At 35.4% G+C, this 21,790-nt stretch overlaps 1 protein-coding gene across 2 annotated transcripts in view; it reads right to left on the bottom strand.

The window, feature by feature from the left end:
• Positions 1-262: 262 nt before the first annotated feature.
• LOC128014899 (E3 ubiquitin-protein ligase RNF43) overlaps positions 263-21,790 on the bottom strand; it is a 59,596-nt gene continuing 38,068 nt past the window's right edge. The window contains exons 3-9 of one of the 2 annotated variants that reach the window (XM_052598597.1): positions 8,981-9,055; positions 8,039-8,173; positions 7,375-7,476; positions 6,853-7,023; positions 6,608-6,710; positions 4,647-6,218; positions 263-4,301 (exon numbers count right to left, since the gene is read on the bottom strand). In XM_052598597.1, coding sequence (XP_052454557.1) covers positions 4,276-4,301; positions 4,647-6,218; positions 6,608-6,710; positions 6,853-7,023; positions 7,375-7,476; positions 8,039-8,173; positions 8,981-9,055 — 2,184 coding nt within the window. In that variant the 3' untranslated portion in view covers positions 263-4,275. Of the gene's footprint in view, positions 4,302-4,646; positions 6,219-6,592; positions 6,711-6,852; positions 7,024-7,374; positions 7,477-8,038; positions 8,174-8,980; positions 9,056-21,790 lie in introns of both variants that reach the window. The other variant, XM_052598596.1, reaches the window with a different exon arrangement.

The following is a 21,790-nucleotide window of genomic DNA, read 5'->3' as shown; positions in this document are numbered from 1 at the left end:
TGCGCTCACTTTTGTAAACAGAAGCAGTTCTGGGGGAATTACGTATAAGGTCAGCTCTTTTTTTTTTCATGCATGCCTTTTTTTTTTTTTATAATTTTTTAAATAGCTACATTTGTTACAAAAAAATGCAAGGGTAATCTGAAAAGTTGCTAAACCTAACAACAAAATTGCCAAGTTAGCAACACTTGTGTGTGTGTGTACACACACACACACACAATTATATATACGATAAAATAAAATAAAATGAACACCACAATCTCTGTATTTTTATTTCAAAATAATTTATTTGTATATAATCGGAATGATGCCAGGTTTATACATGTATGATGGCAGCTGTACATTTCAAAGAATATCATTCCAAAAAAATGAGAAAATAACATTTTTTATTTTATTTTTGTACATTTTCTCAGACCTGGACAAAAAAGGATAAATATATTAGTAAATAAATATATTAGTTACATTACCATATTGAAATGTTCTATTATATATAAAATACAACATTTTATCTTATAACTGCTTTGTCTTTCTTTTTAATTTTTTTTTACACAAAATATTATACATATACTGGCATATCCTTTGATTTCTGAAGGGATTTAGCTCTAATAAAAAAAGGCAGTTTTAATTGATTCTCTGTGGAAAAGAGAGCGTATAACAATACAGACATAACTGACGATCTACAACTGTAGAGAAAATAAAATCATCCTCACTGACATTTCTTTGATTGACGTAGAACTAGTAGCTACATAGTGCTTCAATTGATTTGCTTTGCGTTCCTTTCTTGAATCACATGCAGATTTTGTTTTTCCCAAGGAAAAGTGCTGTTTGCATCCTTTCTAGATTAAGCCGAGAGTTTTACGTGAGACGGATGCCAACATGGAAGTGCAAATCTTCCATAATCTGGTGGAAATAGCTGCGTTTACATACTATCTTGAGTTAAAAGAAAATCATGAGGACTTGATTACTAAAATGACTTACAAAATTCACTGCAACAATGAAAATGTTGGATAATACTTATCTTTGGTTTATGAAAAAGTGAACAAAAGAATGTCTAGATGCATCCAAGTATCTGAATTTAACAGGGTTCCCACAGAAAGTATTGGAAATACAAGGTAATTCTGGATAAGCTATGGACATTTCTATAGTCAATATATATATATTTTTGCTATGCAGTGCTCAAAAATGTTTAACATATTTTCCAAATTTTTCCAATAATCCAAAAAACAATTGGAAGAGTCATTGATCATAATGTTGTGGGAACCCTACTGGGATTTAGTAAATTGTCTTATGCATTTTTTCATTTTGGATTCAGCCTCGTTTTGATGCAAATCAACATGCCAAAAATACTCATGGGAGGTGTTTGTGGTTCAAAGGACCAAGACCTTTGACCAATTTGACCATTAACTGACAAAAAACAAACAAAAGCAAACAAACATCCAGGTGTTTGTCATGGCAAGATTTCCAGTGTTTCATTTTCTTTACTTAAAGGCATGTTTCAGGTTCAAAACTGCATCTGATATCTTTTCCCAACTTAAGGAAGCTTGTCACATGTTTCAGCTTGTTTTGAACCCAGACCATTCCTTTAACGGTTGGCTTTTACAATATATGACGAGAGATTTCTGGGTAACAGAGTAAAGATAACCATGCTTGCAGGCAATACGTATCGAGTCAGCTCAAGTTATGTGTGTTGGCTGGTATTGCCATAAACAAGACAGCAGGCTACATAAATGTATGTATAAACTTCATGAAGTGTTCATTTGATGGGATACAGAGGCACTTTTGGTGAGCTTGTATGCTGGTTGGTTTCTATGAAATGTTGAATCCCTTTAAGGGAATATGAGAGTCAAAGAGGTGAAAGCAAAGCAAAGCATTTCTGGGAAATGTAGTCCTTCTCAGCCCGAACACACAAGGTTTAACAGGCCAAAATAATGAAACAAAACAAAATCTTCACAACTTTCCCCAAATATATTCAGTCAATTCATTCAGTTTTGACAAGTAAAATTAATAAATGTAGACACAACAACATTTGTAAATAACAGCTGCCATTTTTGAATTAACAAAACCGAGACCTGAAACCTCAATGAAATGCTCCTTTCCAAGGACAGATGATATAAAGTAAAGCTCCCTATCGCCTGAGTTAATATCTGGCAGGGGTAACGAGAGGCCAGCGCACAAGTACCTTTGAAGTACCGTCTCGCTAATAGGACTTTTCTGATTGGTTATCTGAGGTAGTGCTGGAAAACCAGGCCAGAAGCTTGAACGAAGACCAACACAAAGTTAAAGAGTCAGAAATAAAAAGGAAGAGGTGGGTAGCACCGCAATGACTAGATGGCTAACAATTAGCCAGTAGGCACGGTCAACTAATGAAAGCTACTTTATGCAAGTACGCAAACACAGAAGTAAATGCACAGCCGATGCATTGCAAGCTCAGTATCTCAGTCTTCAAGGTATAATGATACCGCCAGGATAGTAGTTAACATGGAAGAGAAAAATTATTGTAGAATGAGACAGATTACGCCAATGTTGTGTTACGGATTGGTTGTGACATTTCAGAACACAACAACCAGGCTTGTATAGATAGAAGTGTCTACGTACATGCATAGAGTACATACGCCAAGTCTGAACCTCAATGGAATATGAAAGAACGTTTAAATCTTTGAGGACTTTTATGAAGATCATTTAGAAATTGTTTACAAGAGAACATCCTAATTGAATCCTGATTTAAACCAAATGAAAGGAGGAAAGCCAGATTGAGCGCATACTCAATTTCATACGCATCTTCCAGATCCTCTGATAACTGCCTGAATTAATACAACTTGTTTGTCTATTAAAAAAAGTCACTTTTGGACCATATTGGCTAAAGTACCAAGAATGACTTATTTTGGACATTACAAAGGTGCTAGCTAGGGCTGTCACTTTTAGTTCGAAAATCGATTGCACAATCGATCGGACCAATCAAAAAAAGTTTCGAAAATGAAAATAGGGAATCTATTTTAACCAAATATGTACTCTATTAATTTGAAAAGAATTAAACAATAAAAAATATAGATGTAACAAAACTCACAAACAAGCAGAAAACAAAATAAAGAATTCCGAAAGTGCAGTATGCGTTGCGAAAGCTAGACAGAAAATACCAGAAATTTTACGCGCCTATAAGACCCAGTGACGTCGAAAGTGACTTCTTATTCTGCGTTCACACCAAACGCGAATGGAGCGTCTTGTTGCGAATTATTTAAATGTTAAGTCAATGTTAAGACGCGTTTACACGCGTCTAGCGGTCTCACGACATGGTAGACGCGAATTCGCCTCATTCGCGCATCTAGTTACAGGAGATTCTGAGTTATGAAAAGGACCATTGCAAGCTGACAGCGACCGGCTTTTGTAGTGGAAAACTGGCAGTAATACCCCCACCTTGCGCAGCTGAACCTGAGTGTCCCTGGGACATCAGTGCGGTCGGAGCGCGTCTTCTCAATAGCTGGACGTATAGTGAATAAAAAACGCTCTGCTCTGGACCCCGAAAATGTTGATCGACTTGTTTTCCTGTCCAATATGTAATGTAATGGCCTGAGCCTTTTTGCACATTTCATTATGCCTGCTTAGTGCCGCCTAGCCTAACTGTCGGTTACGTTCAATAAAAAAACAAGTCCATTTAAAGTTTCATTTTTTGAACAGTTGTTTGAAATGGATTGAATCATTATTTAAAATAATCTTGGAGATTTTTGCAGGTTGAAGCCTGCAGTGATGTTTTTCTTATGTTATGGCAGCCGTCCCCTCTGCACATATATTTTTTTGAGAATGTTGTGCTCCTGTTGCGGTTTGTTATTTTTCACGACACTTCATGCCAATAAATAAGAAAAATAGCTTGTGCATTTCCAGTGCTCTCTTTACGTTCGTGTGTTATTTGACGTTGAAAAGGAAACGTCTTTTTTTTTAGACATGGAAAATCGATTTTACAATCGATTCAATGAATACTTATGTCTTAAAAATCGAAAATTATTTTTTCACAAAAGTGACAGCCCTAGTGCTAGCAACAGTGAGTTACTACTGAAGAGTACTTCGGAATAAACATCTAATCATCAATGACTGCTCAATTCTTTGTAAGAACGAAATTCTGAGGTCTGGAGATTATTGGTAATCCAGTTTGATTTTGCAGAAAAAGTTTGGAATTATCCGGAAGACTCAAAATGTGAGTGAAAGACACAGCGAGAGATCGCCGAACTGTTTTGTCCATTTCGGCTCTTGTGTAGCAGCGTGAGGAGTTTCGGATGAAGAGTTTTCTCAAACACGAGACTCTTCCTCTGACCCTGTGGAGAAAAAAAAAAACATTTAAAACTCATTTAATTGAAGGAATATTTAATTCAAACTGAAAACCAGCTGTGCAGATTCAATGCATTAGAGTACTGCATAGATTATATATTTTTATACACCAACCCCATCAACAAATGTCCTTCAACAAAAAGGCAACTGGTTTTCAATTGGCTTTTGGATTGCTGCAGAAAATAAGCCCTGTGACTAACAAAAGTTTATGATTCTTACATATATTGCTTATCAGGATAATCTTACATATCTAAAAGTAATTTAAAAGTTAGGCTATACATCAGGGGTGGCCAATGTTGGTCCAGGAGTGCACTTCTGTCAGACATACTCACCCTGACTATTGTGTAGACTTTGGCAGTACGGACAGTCCATGGGATGTTCGTCCCCTGGGCCATGATAGGCCCTACACAGGGGTCTGTCCATTCCAGAAGTGGGTCCCAGAAGCTGAGGCTCAGATTGGGACTGCTGCACTTGCTTCTGCCAAACCACATGTGCCCCACTACAGCACGGCCAGTCGGTCATACCCGAAGAGTCCAAGATTAGAGGTACCGGCAGCAGTGTGGGGGCCATGTCTGGCGGAGGTGTGCAGCAGTAGCTTCCCGCTCCCTGTCCGTAGTGGATATGAATGCTACAATCATCCTGAAGGTCCAAGTTTTGATGGAAGTGAACAACCGGCGAAGGAGCTTCCAATGGACAGCCGGCTGCTTTCCGACTGGACGTCCATCTTGGGCCTTTGTTGCAACAGGGTGGGGACGGAGAGGTTAAAGGAGGGGAGGGAAGGATCACAGAAGCACCTGAGGTGGAAAGAGGGTCCGGGTCTCTATCCTTAACCCTCCTTGAACTGAGGTCTGTTTTGGGGCAATGGCAAGACTGGTTTTGTCCCTGACACCCGGAGGAGTCTTTGTCTTTAGTTACGGGACAAGACCCACTTGCTGCCGCAGCTGAGGACATGGCCTCTTGATCCCCCTCACGACCTCGGCCGGGCCCTTGACTGAGCTCCCCGTCCTCATAAAAGTGGTGTCTATGCCTATGAAAGTGAACATGACTGGACACAGCCATCTGTTGCTGCGGCTGCTGTTCTTCCGGGCAGATGACACCGGCATCACCGATGCTTCCAATCCTGGTTTGGTTCACTACAGAGTCCAGGGAACGAGGCCTTTGTGTGGCCTCCATGCTCCCTCTGCGTGGAGCTTTGCCCGGTCCGCAGTAGACAAATGGGTCGTAATCACTGCTGAGCGAACTACGAAAAGTAGACCAGCTGCCATAAACACCCTGCAAGCTGATGTCTGTACAGTTCAAAACAGAGTCACTGGACGAGCCATGGCACGATCCCGAGCTGGAATCGCTAGCCGGTCCGTCTGCAAGATAACCGCTCCGCTCGGTATGGTAACTCCCTCCTGAGCAGCTTCCATCATCTTGGCGACTGTGCGAGCCTCCCCCACGTGGCAGGTGATGATGAGTTCCATGATTTGCGGATGATGCCACGTGATGCATCCGAGAACCTGAGGCATTCCGCGAAGGTCCTCCGGGGCACCGGTGACACGACCTTCTGGGGGCTGCATAGTGATGCCCCCCAGTCCGACACCCGTGCCCACCTGTCCTATGTGCACGTCCCTGATGGGCATCTGGAGCCGAGTGATATGCACACCTAGCACCCAACGGTCCACTGGGAATGCAACGGAAAGTCTGTGGACGGAGTGGGGGTGAGTTGCCAAAGTGGCCCAATTGGGGTAAAGGTCCAGATGGGTTACGGGGGTAATGATGGCGCAGGGAAAAGGGAACAGGTTGCCGATGATAAGGGTGTTGGTTTGGATAGTTATGCGGAAGGAGGAAGGCTTGACTGTGCTCTGGTGGAGGGGGTGGCATTCGACTCCTTTGGGACAGACGGGATGCCTGATCTGAACCTGTAGGAGGGTAGATGGTGAATTTAATAAAAAAACATTGCTACGAAAAATTCCTATTGAATATCAAGAACTAGAATTGCATTGTTCAGGGTATGTTCAGGCTTTGGTTCTGAGCAAGTGAAATCCTGCTTCGGTTCTTAACAAACCTATATGTGACCTTCTTTTTTTGAACATCAAAAGACATTCCAAAGAACATTGGGCACCAAACAACACAAGACCCCAATGACAAATAAACATTCTTCAAAATATCTTTTGCGCTCCACACATTGATGTTTTCATATTTGGGAGGCATAAGATAAAGAAAGAAGAGGAATTTCAAAACAGTGCTGCCTCGTAAGCTCTATAATAATATTATAGGAGAAATATATATGTACCCTGAGGCAGTTTACCCATGATGTTGTGCATGCACAGTGGGCAGGTACGATGTTGTAGGAGCCAGGGGTCAACACACTCCTTATGGAATTCATGAGCACAGGAGATGATTCTCAGCTCCTGCCAGAGAGACAGAAAATGTAATATTAAACGTGCCATTGGTGTGCCTCAAAACCAAAGTGGTTCTTTTCCTGTCTTGCGTTTGATGGCTTTTCTAGCTTTTTTCCAAAATCATATAATGCTTTTTCTTTTTATCTCCTACCTGGCCATCCATGAATTCCTCAAGACAGATGGCACAGACCGGGCTGGAATTGGAGCTGCTATTTGACCCTGGAGTCTCACGAGAACGCTGGGAGCCAGAGCAACCCTGAGAGCTGTATGTGCGTGTTTCCAACCTGCTGATGGCACGCATGGTCTGCTGGTGCACAGAGTCCTGGGAGTTGAGAAAAAAAGATTTTGAGATTTCTACAGTGATTTTAAACATCAAAACAATAAGTTATGATCATAAAGAAGAGGAGAGGAATACAATGATGTAATCAATGGTCATGTTACAATCAATACTAATGGTAAACATAGACAGCATTGGTATAATGCAGCAGTTGCCAACTTCGGTCCTGGAGAGTTTGCTTTAACCTTAATCAAACACAACTCAACAAGTTAATCAAGGTCTAAGGGTTACTAGAAAGCTATAGGCTGTTTTTTTATTTATTTATCAGAGTTGGAGCGAAACTCTACAGGACTAGCTCTTCAGGACCGAAGTTGGCCACCCTTGGTGTTTTCTTACCCAGGTTCTGTTGGACTTGCAGCGGAAGCGTAAAACAAAGATCATGACGATGGCCAACACAACCAGAGCCACAGTCAACAGGATGCCAACGTCATAGTAAGGCTGTGTACACAACAACAAAGATTGAAACTTGAGTGTCCTGCCATTAGTTTGTCATTAAATCACCAACTAATGGATTGGTATATTGATATATTATTTTGGCTATTCCAAAATAAACCGGGTATCACCAAGTGACAGACATTGTACTGATTTTTTCTGAAAGTGTACCAATGTATGTTGGATTTTGGATGCTAGCATCCCATGCTTTTTTTAACTAGCTTAACCAAAAAGAGTCCAGAAGGACCATACTGGTTGACCAGCCGTACCAGTTAATATGTTCAGGTGCATAGTGCAGCTATAACAGTGATCATCCTGTTAAACTAAAAGTGCTAAACATATTTCTAATTGATTAGCCCTAAAAATATAGAAAATTATAGGTTTGTTTAAGTCCCAACCCCATCTCTTACAAAAGCCCTACACTTTCCCTTAATTCTGATTGGGTGATGGGAATGTTGTTCCAGTAAAATCATGCTGGTTTACGCCGTTATTTTCAGCATGAAGACAGAAACAGTAAAACCTAGAAATTAAAAGACATTTTTTTTAAGTGTTTGATACGTTTACACACCCATTTTGGAGTCTCCATCATGATATCTATGAACACCATGGCTTCTTCGTTCTTATTGACGAGTCCCATCAGTTCTTCTGCATCTGATGACTTCACCAGCACCACTGGACGAGGAAACGAACCTGAATCACGCAGCTGTGTGTGAAAAAACAGACAACAACAAAGTGTCTAACTACTGATATAGAATAGAATATATTTTGAACTACATGATTTAGAAACAAAAATGTTTTTGCCAAGCTACCTTATTTACTACACTAATTATTAAGATTTTGATAAATTGCTTTATCTGCAACTGTCTTACAAAATTAAAATAAAAGATAATGAAAAATAAAATAACTTAATAAATAAAATATAATAATAATTATAAAATAATATGCTGAATAATAATAAATAAAAATTGAATAAAAAATTAAGATTTTAAATGATTATTTAAACTGATCGGTATTATTTAAATTTTATCGGTAACTGTCTTCCAATATAAATAAATCAAAAAACACAAATAAAAACTAAAAACAATGAATTAAAATAGCAATAAAAATAAAAACAAACTTGATTGAATGAAAATACTGTGCGGATTTTTCTTATTTTTAGATTCAGAGTTAGTTAAAACTGTGATAAGCTGCTTTTATCTTCAACTGCTCTCCTAAAATAAAAAAACAAGCAAACAATAAAATAACAAATAAATGCAATAAATAAGTAAATAAATAAAGAACAGAATAACGGAGATTCCATGTTAATTTGTTATAATCTAAAATTATAGAAATGGTTAAATAAGGTATGTTTATTGGCAACTGTCCTAAAAAAACTTTGAAATATAATAATAATACTATCAATTACAATTAATAAAAATTGTAAAAAGGATATCCCATGTTAATTGATTATGATTTTACAAAAGAAATGTATAATGTTATGGCTAGCGAAGTCAATTATTGTAATACTGACCTCCTGAGCAGCACCGGGATCATCTGTGATGTCAAAGATGACGGCCTGAGCGCCTCTCTGAAGGGCCAGACGAGCCTGAGAGACACAGAGACACAGAGAGAGCGTTAGTTGTGTTGTAGAAATCCCACGAGACAGCAGATGGCAATCCTATCACATATTTGAAGCCGTGGAGTCCTGTCATAATGCAATTCAGCACAGCTTCTGACCCCTGTGTGAGAGAGTTTGTGTGCACTTTCAATAACTTCCGACCAAATTCCTAAAACATTTTAAGAGACTACGACACATATAAAGTCAGCAGAGATCCACAAACTACGAAACATATCCTTTTAAATTCTTCGAGTTTAAGGGAAGATCTCCACCAAAAAACATGCACTACATTTAATTCTTCATGTGCAAAACACTAATCAATCAATCAAATCACTAGTGTAATGCACAATGATTATTGTGACGGATTATTATTATTCAGATCGATCTTTAGTGCAGTTTAGAGAAGAAAAACAGTTGATACACTACAAAAACACTAGTACTTCCTTCCACTGTGTCAGATTCTCCCCGCTTTTGTCAAGATAGATAGATGCACTTTTCTTGTGCGACTGGGAGGGAATTCTGCCCAAACAATGACCAATAACTCACCGTAAGTCTATTTCCTGCCCAACTGCTGAGAGTTCAAAGGTCAAAGTATGAGTTGAAGGAAAGTATACTGCTGCGTTCCAGACAATGACCGTGTGTGTGTGTGTGCATGTAGTTGTGGTAAAGTGATTGAGCGGTTATAATTAGCAGTGCTTGCAAACTTGCAAAGTCAAACATTGCTATTACTGCAAATTAGACTGAAGGTTAGTGATTTGAGCAAACCCAAACTCTAATTAAACTGATGTGTGTGTGTTATCCTGAAGAGTTTGTGCTCGAGGCGTGAACAATTCCTCAAATAATCCTTCAGCTGGAGCTTCACGTGTCAAATCTTGACTGGTTTTAATCAAGTTAAGGTCAGAATAAGGTCAGTAATATCTCCAGATGAACTCTTACTGGACTGAAGCAGCTCATCTTCACTTGATTCTCCATCAATCATGATTTGAGTCTCAGATCTGATCCTCAGGATCTTTTGAGGAGCGTTTGTTTCCAGAAGCTTTACTTTCACTGTTCCTCAGCGGAGGAATGATCTTCACAAGCCTCCAGAACAAATCACCAATCCATGATGTTACAGTAATTAGAGCAATAAAACCGAAGCGCACTGTGAAGCGGTAAACTGTAACTGATGTCACAAGTGTCTTTAAGTTTCCTCCAATAATCACTAGATAAATAAAAGAAACTACGGTAAAACTGATTGTAATGCAGGACACAGACTGTGCTGCTGTGTGTTAAAGGGTTTAATAACAGGCCTTATGTCTGCAGACGGCTTCTCCGGAGACAGGAAGTACAATCACAGACCCGTCATTAGCCGGCTAGCTACACACACACACACAAAGAGCTAAAAGTTTTAACCGAGCACGTGCACAGATATGGTCAGTGTTTTTAGTTCTGCTTGGTGTGTGAGAAATCTTAAAAACTTGTATGAGTTTATTCTTATCTGCAGGGTTAATGAGAGGGTTCAGAGTGTAATGTGTGTGTGTGTGTGTGTGAGAGAGAGAGAGAGAGAGAGTCAGTGCTACCTGTCTGCTTTCAGCCGATTGGCCGGTTGAAACAGGAAAAGGCGGAGCATCAATGAGGGGTGTGCTTGAGGTGGGGTGCATACAATTAATAGCTGATGTGTGTGTGTGTGTGTGTTTGGAAGAACAAGAACTGAAAGGATAGAAGAAACCAATATAGTTCAGTATAAAACAGTAACAATCCTGACAAATAATATTTTTGTGTAAGAGTAAAGGAATAGTTAAGCTAAAACTAAAAATCATGTTGTTTTAAACCTGCATGACTTACTTTCTTCTGTGGAACATAAAAACATGCTTAAAAGTATTTTTCTCATTTTTCCCCCCTTAAGTATTTTTTTTTTTACATTTTTGTTCAAGACTTATAAGCTGAGAACTATACCAACCAGCTACGAGGAGAATCACAACATTTAAACAACTGAAAATCAGACTAAAAGTCAAAGATACAAGACTGCGAACTTAACGGCTTTTATAAGGGAAAGAACTACAATCCCATGAAGCATTGCGAATGACAATAAAAAAAACTGATGTTGTTTACATACAGAAACAATATCTTTTACATTTATTGCAAAAATGCATTTATATACAAATATTCACTTGGTTTAGGAATATAGGGAGAATTCGTAGTGCTTCACGGGAGTTCTTTTGGCGCAATTTGCTTCTGGCCCTTCTCTGATTGGTGGAGATTTCACTGCAGAATTATGGGTAATGTAGTTTTTAACCAGGAATTCCTCTGTTAAACAATTATTTAAAAAATAAGCTGAAATAATGCTAACCCATGTCTTCAACAAAAATATATCGATTAACAAACATGTAAATCATGTAAATCAATTCATTTAAACAGACATTACAGGTGGATGTTGAGATGAAGCTTAGAAATGCACTGAAATCATCATTAGACGTCCCTTCTCATCAGCTCTTTCTTCCCTTTGCTTAATCACTCAGCGGTTCTTTCGATCGCACTAAACAATCATCCCTCTATCATCTTCATAAATGGATGTTTGTTAATTCAGCTTGATCCCTTGTTCTGAGAGCTGGTGGTTTATTTCCAGCCCGCAGGCGAAGGGAGACAAAACCCTCGGATAGATTCCCTCGGATAACCTCAGATGATTAAAGTAAGCCACACACAAAGAATGAAACTCAGTCATCTACTGTAATAACACCACATTCCTGAAATGATCTACTACAGTAGCCTGACAGTAACGTCTCACTGGCACCCAGACGCTAAATAACAGATCTACTGAAGCCTAATTTGGCAAGAATGTCAAACAGAAATAAATATATATGTATATATAGACATTAGATGTAAGATAAAAACCCATGTACACAACTAATAAGAAAAAACTATAAAGAAACAGTTATAAAAAAAGTAGTGTCATGCACTGAATTATGTGAAAGTCAATTTACAGTTTTTTACTGTAAATTCAAGTTACTTTCCTTTTCACTTCCAAAAACTGTATACAGTATTGTACTGTAAAATTACATTAAATGCAATTACAGTTATTCACCGTATATAGTATGGAAACTTACTGATAACCAATTAACAGGTTTTTACTGTAGCATTTTTACAGTCTTTTACTGTTAAAACCACAATCATTATATACAGTGCAGGTAATACTGCATGTTTCAATCGTAACGTGTTCACAGCGGTAAACGGTGCACGTGAGCGTGATCTCTGACAGGTTCAGTTGTGATGTGAAGCGTGCGTGAGGAGTTTCCAGTCCGTCCTCGGGCTCCGAGAGGCAGCTTAATTAGCCGCTTCTTCCTGTGCTTTCATTCGCCACATGAAAACATTCCTGTTTTGATCCGTATCCTGTTATTCCATAAGAACCGTGAATCCGATCTACACAAAGTGTTCAAGCACTAATAACACAGGTCTACATGCTTTCTCACATCTTAAACCGGAGGTATAGAGAGCTGGAAAGGCAGTTGTTACATCGATGATACTGTGTTAGATACATTTGCATAGACGATTTATAATATGTGTCCATGGAGCACTAAAGCAGTCTTAAGTCTCCAGGGTATATTTGTAGCAACAGCCAAAAATACATTGTATGGATCAAAATTGATTTTTTTTTTTTCGCCAAAAATCATTAGGATATTAAGTAAAGATCATGTTCCATGAAGATGTTTAGTTAATTTCCTACCGTAAATATATCAAAACTTAATTTCTGATTAATAATATGCATTGCTAAGGACTTTATTTGGAGAACTTTAAAGACCATTGATTCCAGATTTTCAAATAGTCGAATATTGTCCTATCATAACATCAATGGAAAGATTTTTCATTCAGCATTTTCATTTCGAAAAAATTACACTTAGCACTAGTTTTGTGCTCCATGGTCACATATTTTCTTTTTTATTTCGTTTTTTGTTTGTTTGTTTTTGTGTGGCTCATCCAATCAGGATTTCTTTCGATTTTTGTCCCTAAAGCCCAGTTGCAACAAAATTACTTTTCTGCGTGTGTTTATAAAATTTGTACTAAAATGACTCGTATCATGATGCAAGATTTTGCTGATAAATGGGGGGGGGGGGGCATGTTGACGGGACGCTACAGTTCTCCAAGGGGATTGTGGGAGTTTTTGTGACCAGAGGGGGGAGATGGAAATGAGAAAAGTCTTTTTCATAGCAAGGTGTGACCTGTACAGTATGTGTGCAGCGACGCATGCCTCTGCTTGCAGCTGCCGCAAAAACAACAGAGAGAACAGAGTCATGTTCAGGAGAAACCTGCGCTCTGAATGAAGCAGCGTCTCTGGGACTCGGAGTCAGTCAGTTCCTCTTTATAAAGACACGTTTCCTTTGAGAAGAGAGAGGCCTAAAACTATCTGGGGATAAAACTGTCTTTAGAAAAACTAAAATCACAAGATATATATATATAAACAATTCAGAATTCCCTCAAACACACATAGGTTAGGGGTCATTATATAAATATATTTTCATAAAATATATTATATTCTTTATAAATAAATACATATACATATTATATATAAATACATATACGTATTATATATATAAATACATATACGGTGACATGCTAGTCACTTGCTAATGATGCTAACGACATGCTAGTCACTTGCTAGTCATGCTAGAAACATGCTAGTCACTTGCTAATGTTAGCAACATGCTAGAAACTTAACGCCATGTTAGTAACTTGTTAATCATGCTAGAGAGATGCTAGTCACTTGCTAATGTTAGCAACATGCTAGAAACTTAACGCCATGTTAGTTACTTGCTAATCATGCTAGAGACATGCTAGTCACTTGCCAATCGTGCTAATGAAACACTATAATATGGAAGTAACCTTTTTCAATACTTTCTGTTCACACTGCAAAAAAAATCTTGATTTCCAGCACAAAATATTCTAAATATTCATAAATCAAAATCCATTTACATGCAAACTAAAATGACATCAGATATTAAGCCTTGCTTTCTGAAGACAATCAAGTTTAAAAACAATCAATTTTATGATTACAACATGTAAATATATTTGCCAGTGAGATGAGAAAAATAATCCACAGTAGTTTTCTTGATGATTTAAGGTGATTTTTCTGATCCCACTCGAAGATTTTATTTTATTATTTCTTCTAATTTTTAGCTCATTTACATGTCCGGCTAGCTAGGAGATCTTTTCATGTTTTGTTTTTTTCATGCAAAATAAATGTTGATTCTAGATATGGCCACATTTCATTCCTTGCATATGAATTAAGTGCAGTGGAAATGCGTTTATAATTATATGAGACAGTTCAAAATTTGCCGTCTGTAACTTTTTTTTAATGTTTCTGAAAGATTATACTTTTAGTATAACATGTAGTGTTTGGGTACACACACACACACACACACACACACACACATACAGTATACATATATTGTCTTCTTTATTTTTTTCAATACGAGTCAAATTTTTTAAATAATTGTTTATGTTTCTGAAAGAAGTCTCTTCTGCTCACCAAGGCTGCATTTATTTGATAAACAATCCAATAAAATCAGTATTATTGTGAAATATTAGAATTGAAAAGAGATTAAGTGTAATGTATTTCTGTGATGCTCCGCTGTATTTCCAGCATCATTCCTCCAGTCTTCAGTGTCACATGATCTTCAGAAATCATAACGATATACTGATTTACTGCTCGAGAAACATTTCTAAATTATTAGCAATGTTGAAAACAGTTGTGCTGCTGAATAGTTTTGTGAAAACCGTGATACACTTTATTTTTCAGGATTCTTTGATTCATAGAAAGAAGAACAGGACGTCTTTAGGGTCGCTGTCATTAGCTAATATTAATATTAGCAGGGCTCTCCCACACTGGAGTCCTGGGCTAAACTTTTAACCCAAAGCACAGCACATTCCCCATTCATCGCTCCGGCCTGCAGCGATCCCCGTCCTCTGACCCGCGTCCCTCCGGTGTTCCCGAGCACAGGCCCGGGCCGATCCCATCCCAGAGGTATTTCACAGCCAATTAAACAGCAGCTGATCTTCAAACAACACTCGCTGCATCAAAGCAGGAAAAATGAGGACAGTAAAATTTAACAGCGGCGGCGCTGCAGGGCAGAAACACCAGCGCATTCCCCGGGTGTGTGTGTGTGTGTGTGTGTGTGTGTGTGTGAGAAGGTGTGAAGTTTTCACTCAGAAAATGCTAGTTATCTTCACAAATAATTCTTACAATTGCACGTAACACACTGAATTAAACACAGAATACTGAAATAATATCTCCTTGTAAAACACACCTCAAACTTTTTTTTTTGTAACTTTTTGTGTTCAGTATTAACAATTAACGACCCAGTAAATAATAAATCCATCTTTCAAAAGCCTATAATAATACTTTATATATTTAAGAGCTGTGGGGAGGGTTTGTGCTGGTCATATCTGTCAATTAATATATATATATATACCACCTGATCAAGGACACATTTTATCAAAATACAACTATTGTTACTTAAAATAATTGTCAACTGAAATAAAATAAAATATAAAAAATGCAAACTTGTATGAACCTTGATTTCAGGTATTAAGGCAACATCTCATTTTCATTTTGTTTGAATTTATGTGATAATTATAAATAAAACTGAAAAAAAAAAACTATTAGAAATCTATAGACATAATTTTCTTTATTACACCAATTAAATATAAAAACAAAATTACTGAAAACTGCACTAAAATGAAAATGGAAAACCTAAAATAAAATTAATTATAGTAGCTGATACTAAATAAAACTGCAGCTTTGCCAAACTTTTCAAACATTATTTTCAAATATGAATTATGAAGTCAAAACAACAACATCATTTAAGCTCCGGTACTTCAATACTGTGCCAGATGTTCATCTTTTGGAGACGGTCTTAATTTGTGACAGGAATGAAAACAAGGCTGTGAGGAACAGAAGATCGGTTCAACAGAAAATCTTTCAAAAGACAAAACCTCCATTAAAGAGATCTGAAAGTTGTAGGATCTTGATCTGATGACTGAGCTCAGAGACAGTGTCCATGGCGATCGTGACATCTTCACAAGAGATTCATCCAATCAGAACAGCAGAACCGAAGCACCTCTCACACAATGACATGCAGGTAATGTTTGATTCAAGCTTCAACCACTAGAGGGCCAACCACTACACAGCAGCACCAGGATCCTGGAGTTATATTTAGAGCGGCATTCCACACACACACACACACACACACACACACACACATAAACACATTGCTGATCATCTGACATGTGGAGAAATGAGCACACCTTCAAGAATGAGACGAGACACAAACATTTTGCATTCCGAGTTTCCCAAAGCAGGCTCCACACACACACACACACAGACACACAGACACACAGACACACACACTAAATCTGAATATTGACACTATTGTCTTCTTTACTGCTAAAACCTAATTTTGCAGCATTAATTACTGTTATTATATGTCATTAAAACGGTTATAAAACAATCTATATTAAATAAAGCGCTATTGACTGTTGAGTTGATCTTCCTTCAGAATACAGATTTTACATGGGAACTCATAAACAAACTTTTTTTTTATAATATATGTTTTTAAAGAAAAATAATAATGTATTTTTAAATGCATATTTAATTGTATTGCTATTTGTTGTACTGTATTTAATTTATGTGTGTGTGTGTGTGCATGCAAGTAAATCATGAAAGTTTTTTTAATTCTTAGGTGAACTTTCCATTAAAGAGTGGACTCTATGTGGATTTGAATACAAAGTAATTATATTACAGTAATGCAGAATATAATACAAATTATTTAGAATAATTAAAATAATAAAAAACATATTGATGTATCAAAATAATGAGAATTTGGTTATGATATAATACTAAAAAAATACATGTCAATGCAGTCTGATATATGCCTATTTTCTTTATACAAAATATATATTTTGCAGTGAAATATGACTTTTTTAAAATCCATTTTTTTCATTATATTTTTAAATGTAAGAAAATAGAATATTTGTACAATAAAATTGTACTAATTATTAACAGATAACAATAAGAAATATTTCTTGAGCAGCACATCAGCTGCAAATTAATCAATCTTATAACAATGTAACATTTTTATAGAAATTTAAACTTTTTTTAATAAACAATTTAAATATTAATAAAATAAAAAATATCTTTAATTTTGTATTTTAAATAATATTATTAATTTTTCTCTCATTTATTTAACTTTTGTATTATTTTTATTAACCATTTATTAATAAAAAAAATTATATATATATATATATATATATATATATATATATATATATATATATATATATATATATATATATATATATATAAAAAAGTTTAGCTTCTACCAATCATTATTTAAGGATAACACACACACACACACACACACAGCTGCAAAAAGAGAAGATGTAGGCTCTTGTGTTCTCATCCCTGTGAGAAGAACCTGTTCCAATGGGAACATCCCAGAAAGTGTGTGTCACAGTAACAACAAGAGAAGAGTTATCGCCCCGCCGGGTGAGCTTGAGCTTCAAACACAACAGATGCAGCGCTGGAATCCACAACAACTGTGTGAGCCGTTGCCCAGCGACAAATGGGCCAAAACACACACACACACACACACACACACACTCGCTCAATCATTCACATAGACATGAGTGAAAGAGAGCAGCATGGGGCAACACACACACACACACACACACACACCCTGTCAGCCACTATATAAAAGACAGACACGCCCACTTCCTGTGCAGCGTATGAATGCATTCCACCTCCAATCAGACTCTCTCTCTCTCTGATGATGATGATGATGATGATGAGGGCCGTCCTGCACACACAGCTGCCCATTCTTCTCTCTTTATCACACACACATGATAACATCAGCCCCTAAAACAACACTGGAGAGAGAGACGACGCAGCAGCACACACCCGGGGGAACGCTTCTCTTTAGTTTATAGTCCATGTGTGACTCGGAGCGGGAACGCAAGGACGAGAGTCAGATATTACAGGCTTTATCACGTTTAAAGGATCTTGATTTCATGTCATTCAAATAATAAAGGGATGTGAAACTCCGATTCATTTATTTTCATATTTGAGAAGAGGTTATTATAGTTAACTAAAACAATAAAAAACTAATTTGATAATGGAAACAAAAATATTAACTGGAGTAAAATCAAGAATATAACACACACACACACACACACAAATAAAATACACTAAAGCAGAAAATTAAAATGAATAAAAACTATGTTGACATATAAAAAAAATCTAATATAAATGACAAAACACAACAAACTAAATCAAAAAAACCAAAGTAAAAAGTAAAACAATTAATTTTAAATATGAAAAATGACACTAATATATATATATATATATATATAATATTAAAGATTTTGTAACGTTGGAATGTTTATTTATTTATTTATTTTTAAAAGAAGTCTCTTCTGCTCAATAAAAATGGTAAAAATATGAAATATTATTAAAGTGTAAAACATCTGTTTTCTGTGTGAATCTGTGTTAAAGTGTAATTTATTTCTGTGATGTGCAGCTGTATTTTCAGCATCATTCCTCCAGTCTTCAGTGTCACATGATCTTCAGAAATCATGAAAATATGATGATTTGCTGCTCAGGAAACATTTAAGAACAATCATATAAACCATACACACACACACACACACACACACACATGAATTCTGCACTTTCTGAGAGAGAGAGAGAGAAGCAGCTCATTTCCTGTCCTGTAATAGAGGATGCACCCATCACGCTTCACACAAACACCCAATCTCTTTCTCTTTAAAGTCACAGTTAAGTGTTTGAAAGAGAACGTATACACGTCCTAGAGCAGCTGAAATATGAATATGACCCTGTGCAGTCCCTGAAAAAAACACAAAAACACATCCGACAGATGGAGAAACACACGACTCATGCAGGACAAACGCGTCTCTTTTCTGTTTGGATGAAGCTTCAAAGCTGCTAAAGGAACTTAAAGCATGTAAAGCAGAACAAGCCAAGAATGCACTGGAAGAAAAAGAACTTCCTGGATCCCCAACGCTGGAACGAACTTAAACACAACGCTGCGTTCACACGGTTCATGTGACGCAGAGAAAAACCTTTCAGATCAGACACAATTAAAAGTATTTTTATTAAAACATGTTAAAAAAACACCTTTTAAAACAGTAAAGAAAAAAATTGTATAATGCATACTTTTACACAAACATATAATAATAATAATAATAATATGAATAACATTTTTTTTAAAAACATGAATGCATGGCAATTTGGCAGAAATTGTTCATAATGAAACTTAAATAAATAAATACTCAATATAGGACTTATTTTGGCAAATATTTCCTTTGTGGTGAAATATGACCCAGACATGTTTTAATGACATCTATTTTTAAAAATAAAAATAATAATAACAATAATAATAATATTATCCTTGAAATAGCACATATTACAAATCCTGAACAAGTTTAAATGACACCCGCCTTTTTTTTTTATATATAATTTTTTTTAAGTTTAGTTATATAATAAAAATAATAAAAATTATAATTATATTAGCCTTGAAATAGTACATATTAAAAATCCCGAACAAGTTTTATGACACCTGCCTTTTTTTATATTTTTGAAGTTTAGTTATATAATAAAAATAATATCAATAATAATAATAATAATAATAATAATAATAATAGCCTTGAAGTAGTACATATTACGAATCCCGAACAAGTTTTTGACAACCGCCTTTTTTTATTAAAAAAAATATTTTTGAAGTTTAGTTATATAATAATAATAATAAAAAAAAAATTAAAAAAAAATAATAATAATAATAACAGCCTTGAAATAGTACATATAACGAATCCCGAACAAGTTTTTGACAACCGCCTTTTTTTATGAAAAAAATATTTTTGAAGTTTAGTTATATAAAAATAATTAAAAAAAAATAATAATAAAAAAAATAAAAAAAAATAATAATAATAACAGCCTTGAAATAGTACATATTACGAATCCCGAACAAGTTTTTGACAAACGCCTTTTTTTTATTAACAAAAATATTTAAGTTTAGTTTTAATAAAAAATACTTAATTGCAATATTATATATATATATATATATATATATATATATATAGAGAGAGAGAGAGAGAGAGAGAGAGAGAGAGAGAGAGATTTTATAACTTGTAAAATAGTAAGTTTTGAAATGTTGCATCCATATAATGCATCCAGTTCCACAGTATTCAGTGTGTGACATATATTGTGCACTGTATCAATCCCTAACCATGTCTGGATGTGAGTGTGATGGTGTACGGAGCGTTTTCACTGTATGCCCATGTCAAAGAACACAAAGAAAGATGGAGTGAGAGACTAAGGCAGTAAAAGAGAAACACAGTCAAAGTGACAGATTTACACGCGTGTGTTTGAGGATTTCCCTCTTTAACACACTTCCTCACGCATACACACACACACATCAGAGCCCAACCCCATCACTAACGAGCGCTCGTTAATAGAAGTTCAATCCCAATGAATGGAAAGTTTGACTGGAACATGTGCAAGAAAACACTTCCAGCGATGTCTTTCATAATCTCATGCATCTCATGTTTCTATTCAGGGAAGAAGATAATTTACCAAAGTCTGCCATCACAAGTCTCAAAATGATTTTTTCCTCATTATTCAGAGAATTTACTTCAGTTTTTTCCAATTGAGTTAAGCAATTGAAATGTTAATAAAAAAAACCCCCACAAAATCAAGATGTAAACAGTATTTAAATTAATATTAATATATAAATGAAAATGCTGGAAAACACTAGATGCATAAACGGTATTTAATTGAATAAATTAGTAATATATTAAAATAACATGACACTAATATAAATTTAAATTATTAACATATCAAAATCTATTGCTATATTTTATATAATACTAAAAAACTACAATTACAGTGTAAACTAAGTGTATTTAAATTAATTTAATTAATATATTAAAATAATCTAATGCTAATATAAATTAAAAAGCTATAAAACAAAACCAAGATGTAAATTAACAGTATTTAAATTAATAAAAAATATTATTAATATTAAAATAATTGACCTCTAATATAAGTAAAAAAAATAAAATAAATAAAGATGTAAACTACAAGAATTATTAAATGACTAAATTATTAATACTATATTAATTTAACTGCAAATGCAAACTAAAATGCAATAAAACAAATGCTAAATAAATACATAAAATTAACTTGTAAAATAAGAGTATTAAATTAATATTAATTATAATTATTATATCAAAATAATCTAACTATAAATTACGAAATTGAGAGATAGAAACTAAGAGCATTTAAATTAATACATTATTATTAATAATAAAATAGTTGAACTCTAATATAAACAAAAAACACCAAATTTTGAACTAAAAGAGTAATTAAATGACTAAATTATTAGTACTATATTAATCATCAAACTCTAATGTAAATTAAAATGCAATAAAACAAAAAACTTTTTTTTAATGCTTTTAATTTTCTAAACTATTTTAAAAGCATATGAAAAGCATATTTAGAAGCATTTTAAAAACATATGAAAAGCAAAAACATCTTGGTCTATATGGGTCATTTGGACTTTTATGAGACTTTTTTCTGGTGCGGTTTTTTTTTTTTGTCCTTTTTGGAGCTTGACAGTCTGTGCTCGCTTTAAAGAGGAAAAAGCAGCATGCACATTCTGTGAAACCTTTCTCCAG

The sequence above is a fragment of the Carassius gibelio genome, chromosome A5 (genome assembly GCF_023724105.1).
Source record: "Carassius gibelio isolate Cgi1373 ecotype wild population from Czech Republic chromosome A5, carGib1.2-hapl.c, whole genome shotgun sequence".
NCBI lineage: Eukaryota > Metazoa > Chordata > Actinopteri > Cypriniformes > Cyprinidae > Carassius > Carassius gibelio.
The sequence above is the reverse complement of the archived record's forward strand: the minus strand, read 5'-3'. Positions and strand labels throughout refer to the sequence as shown.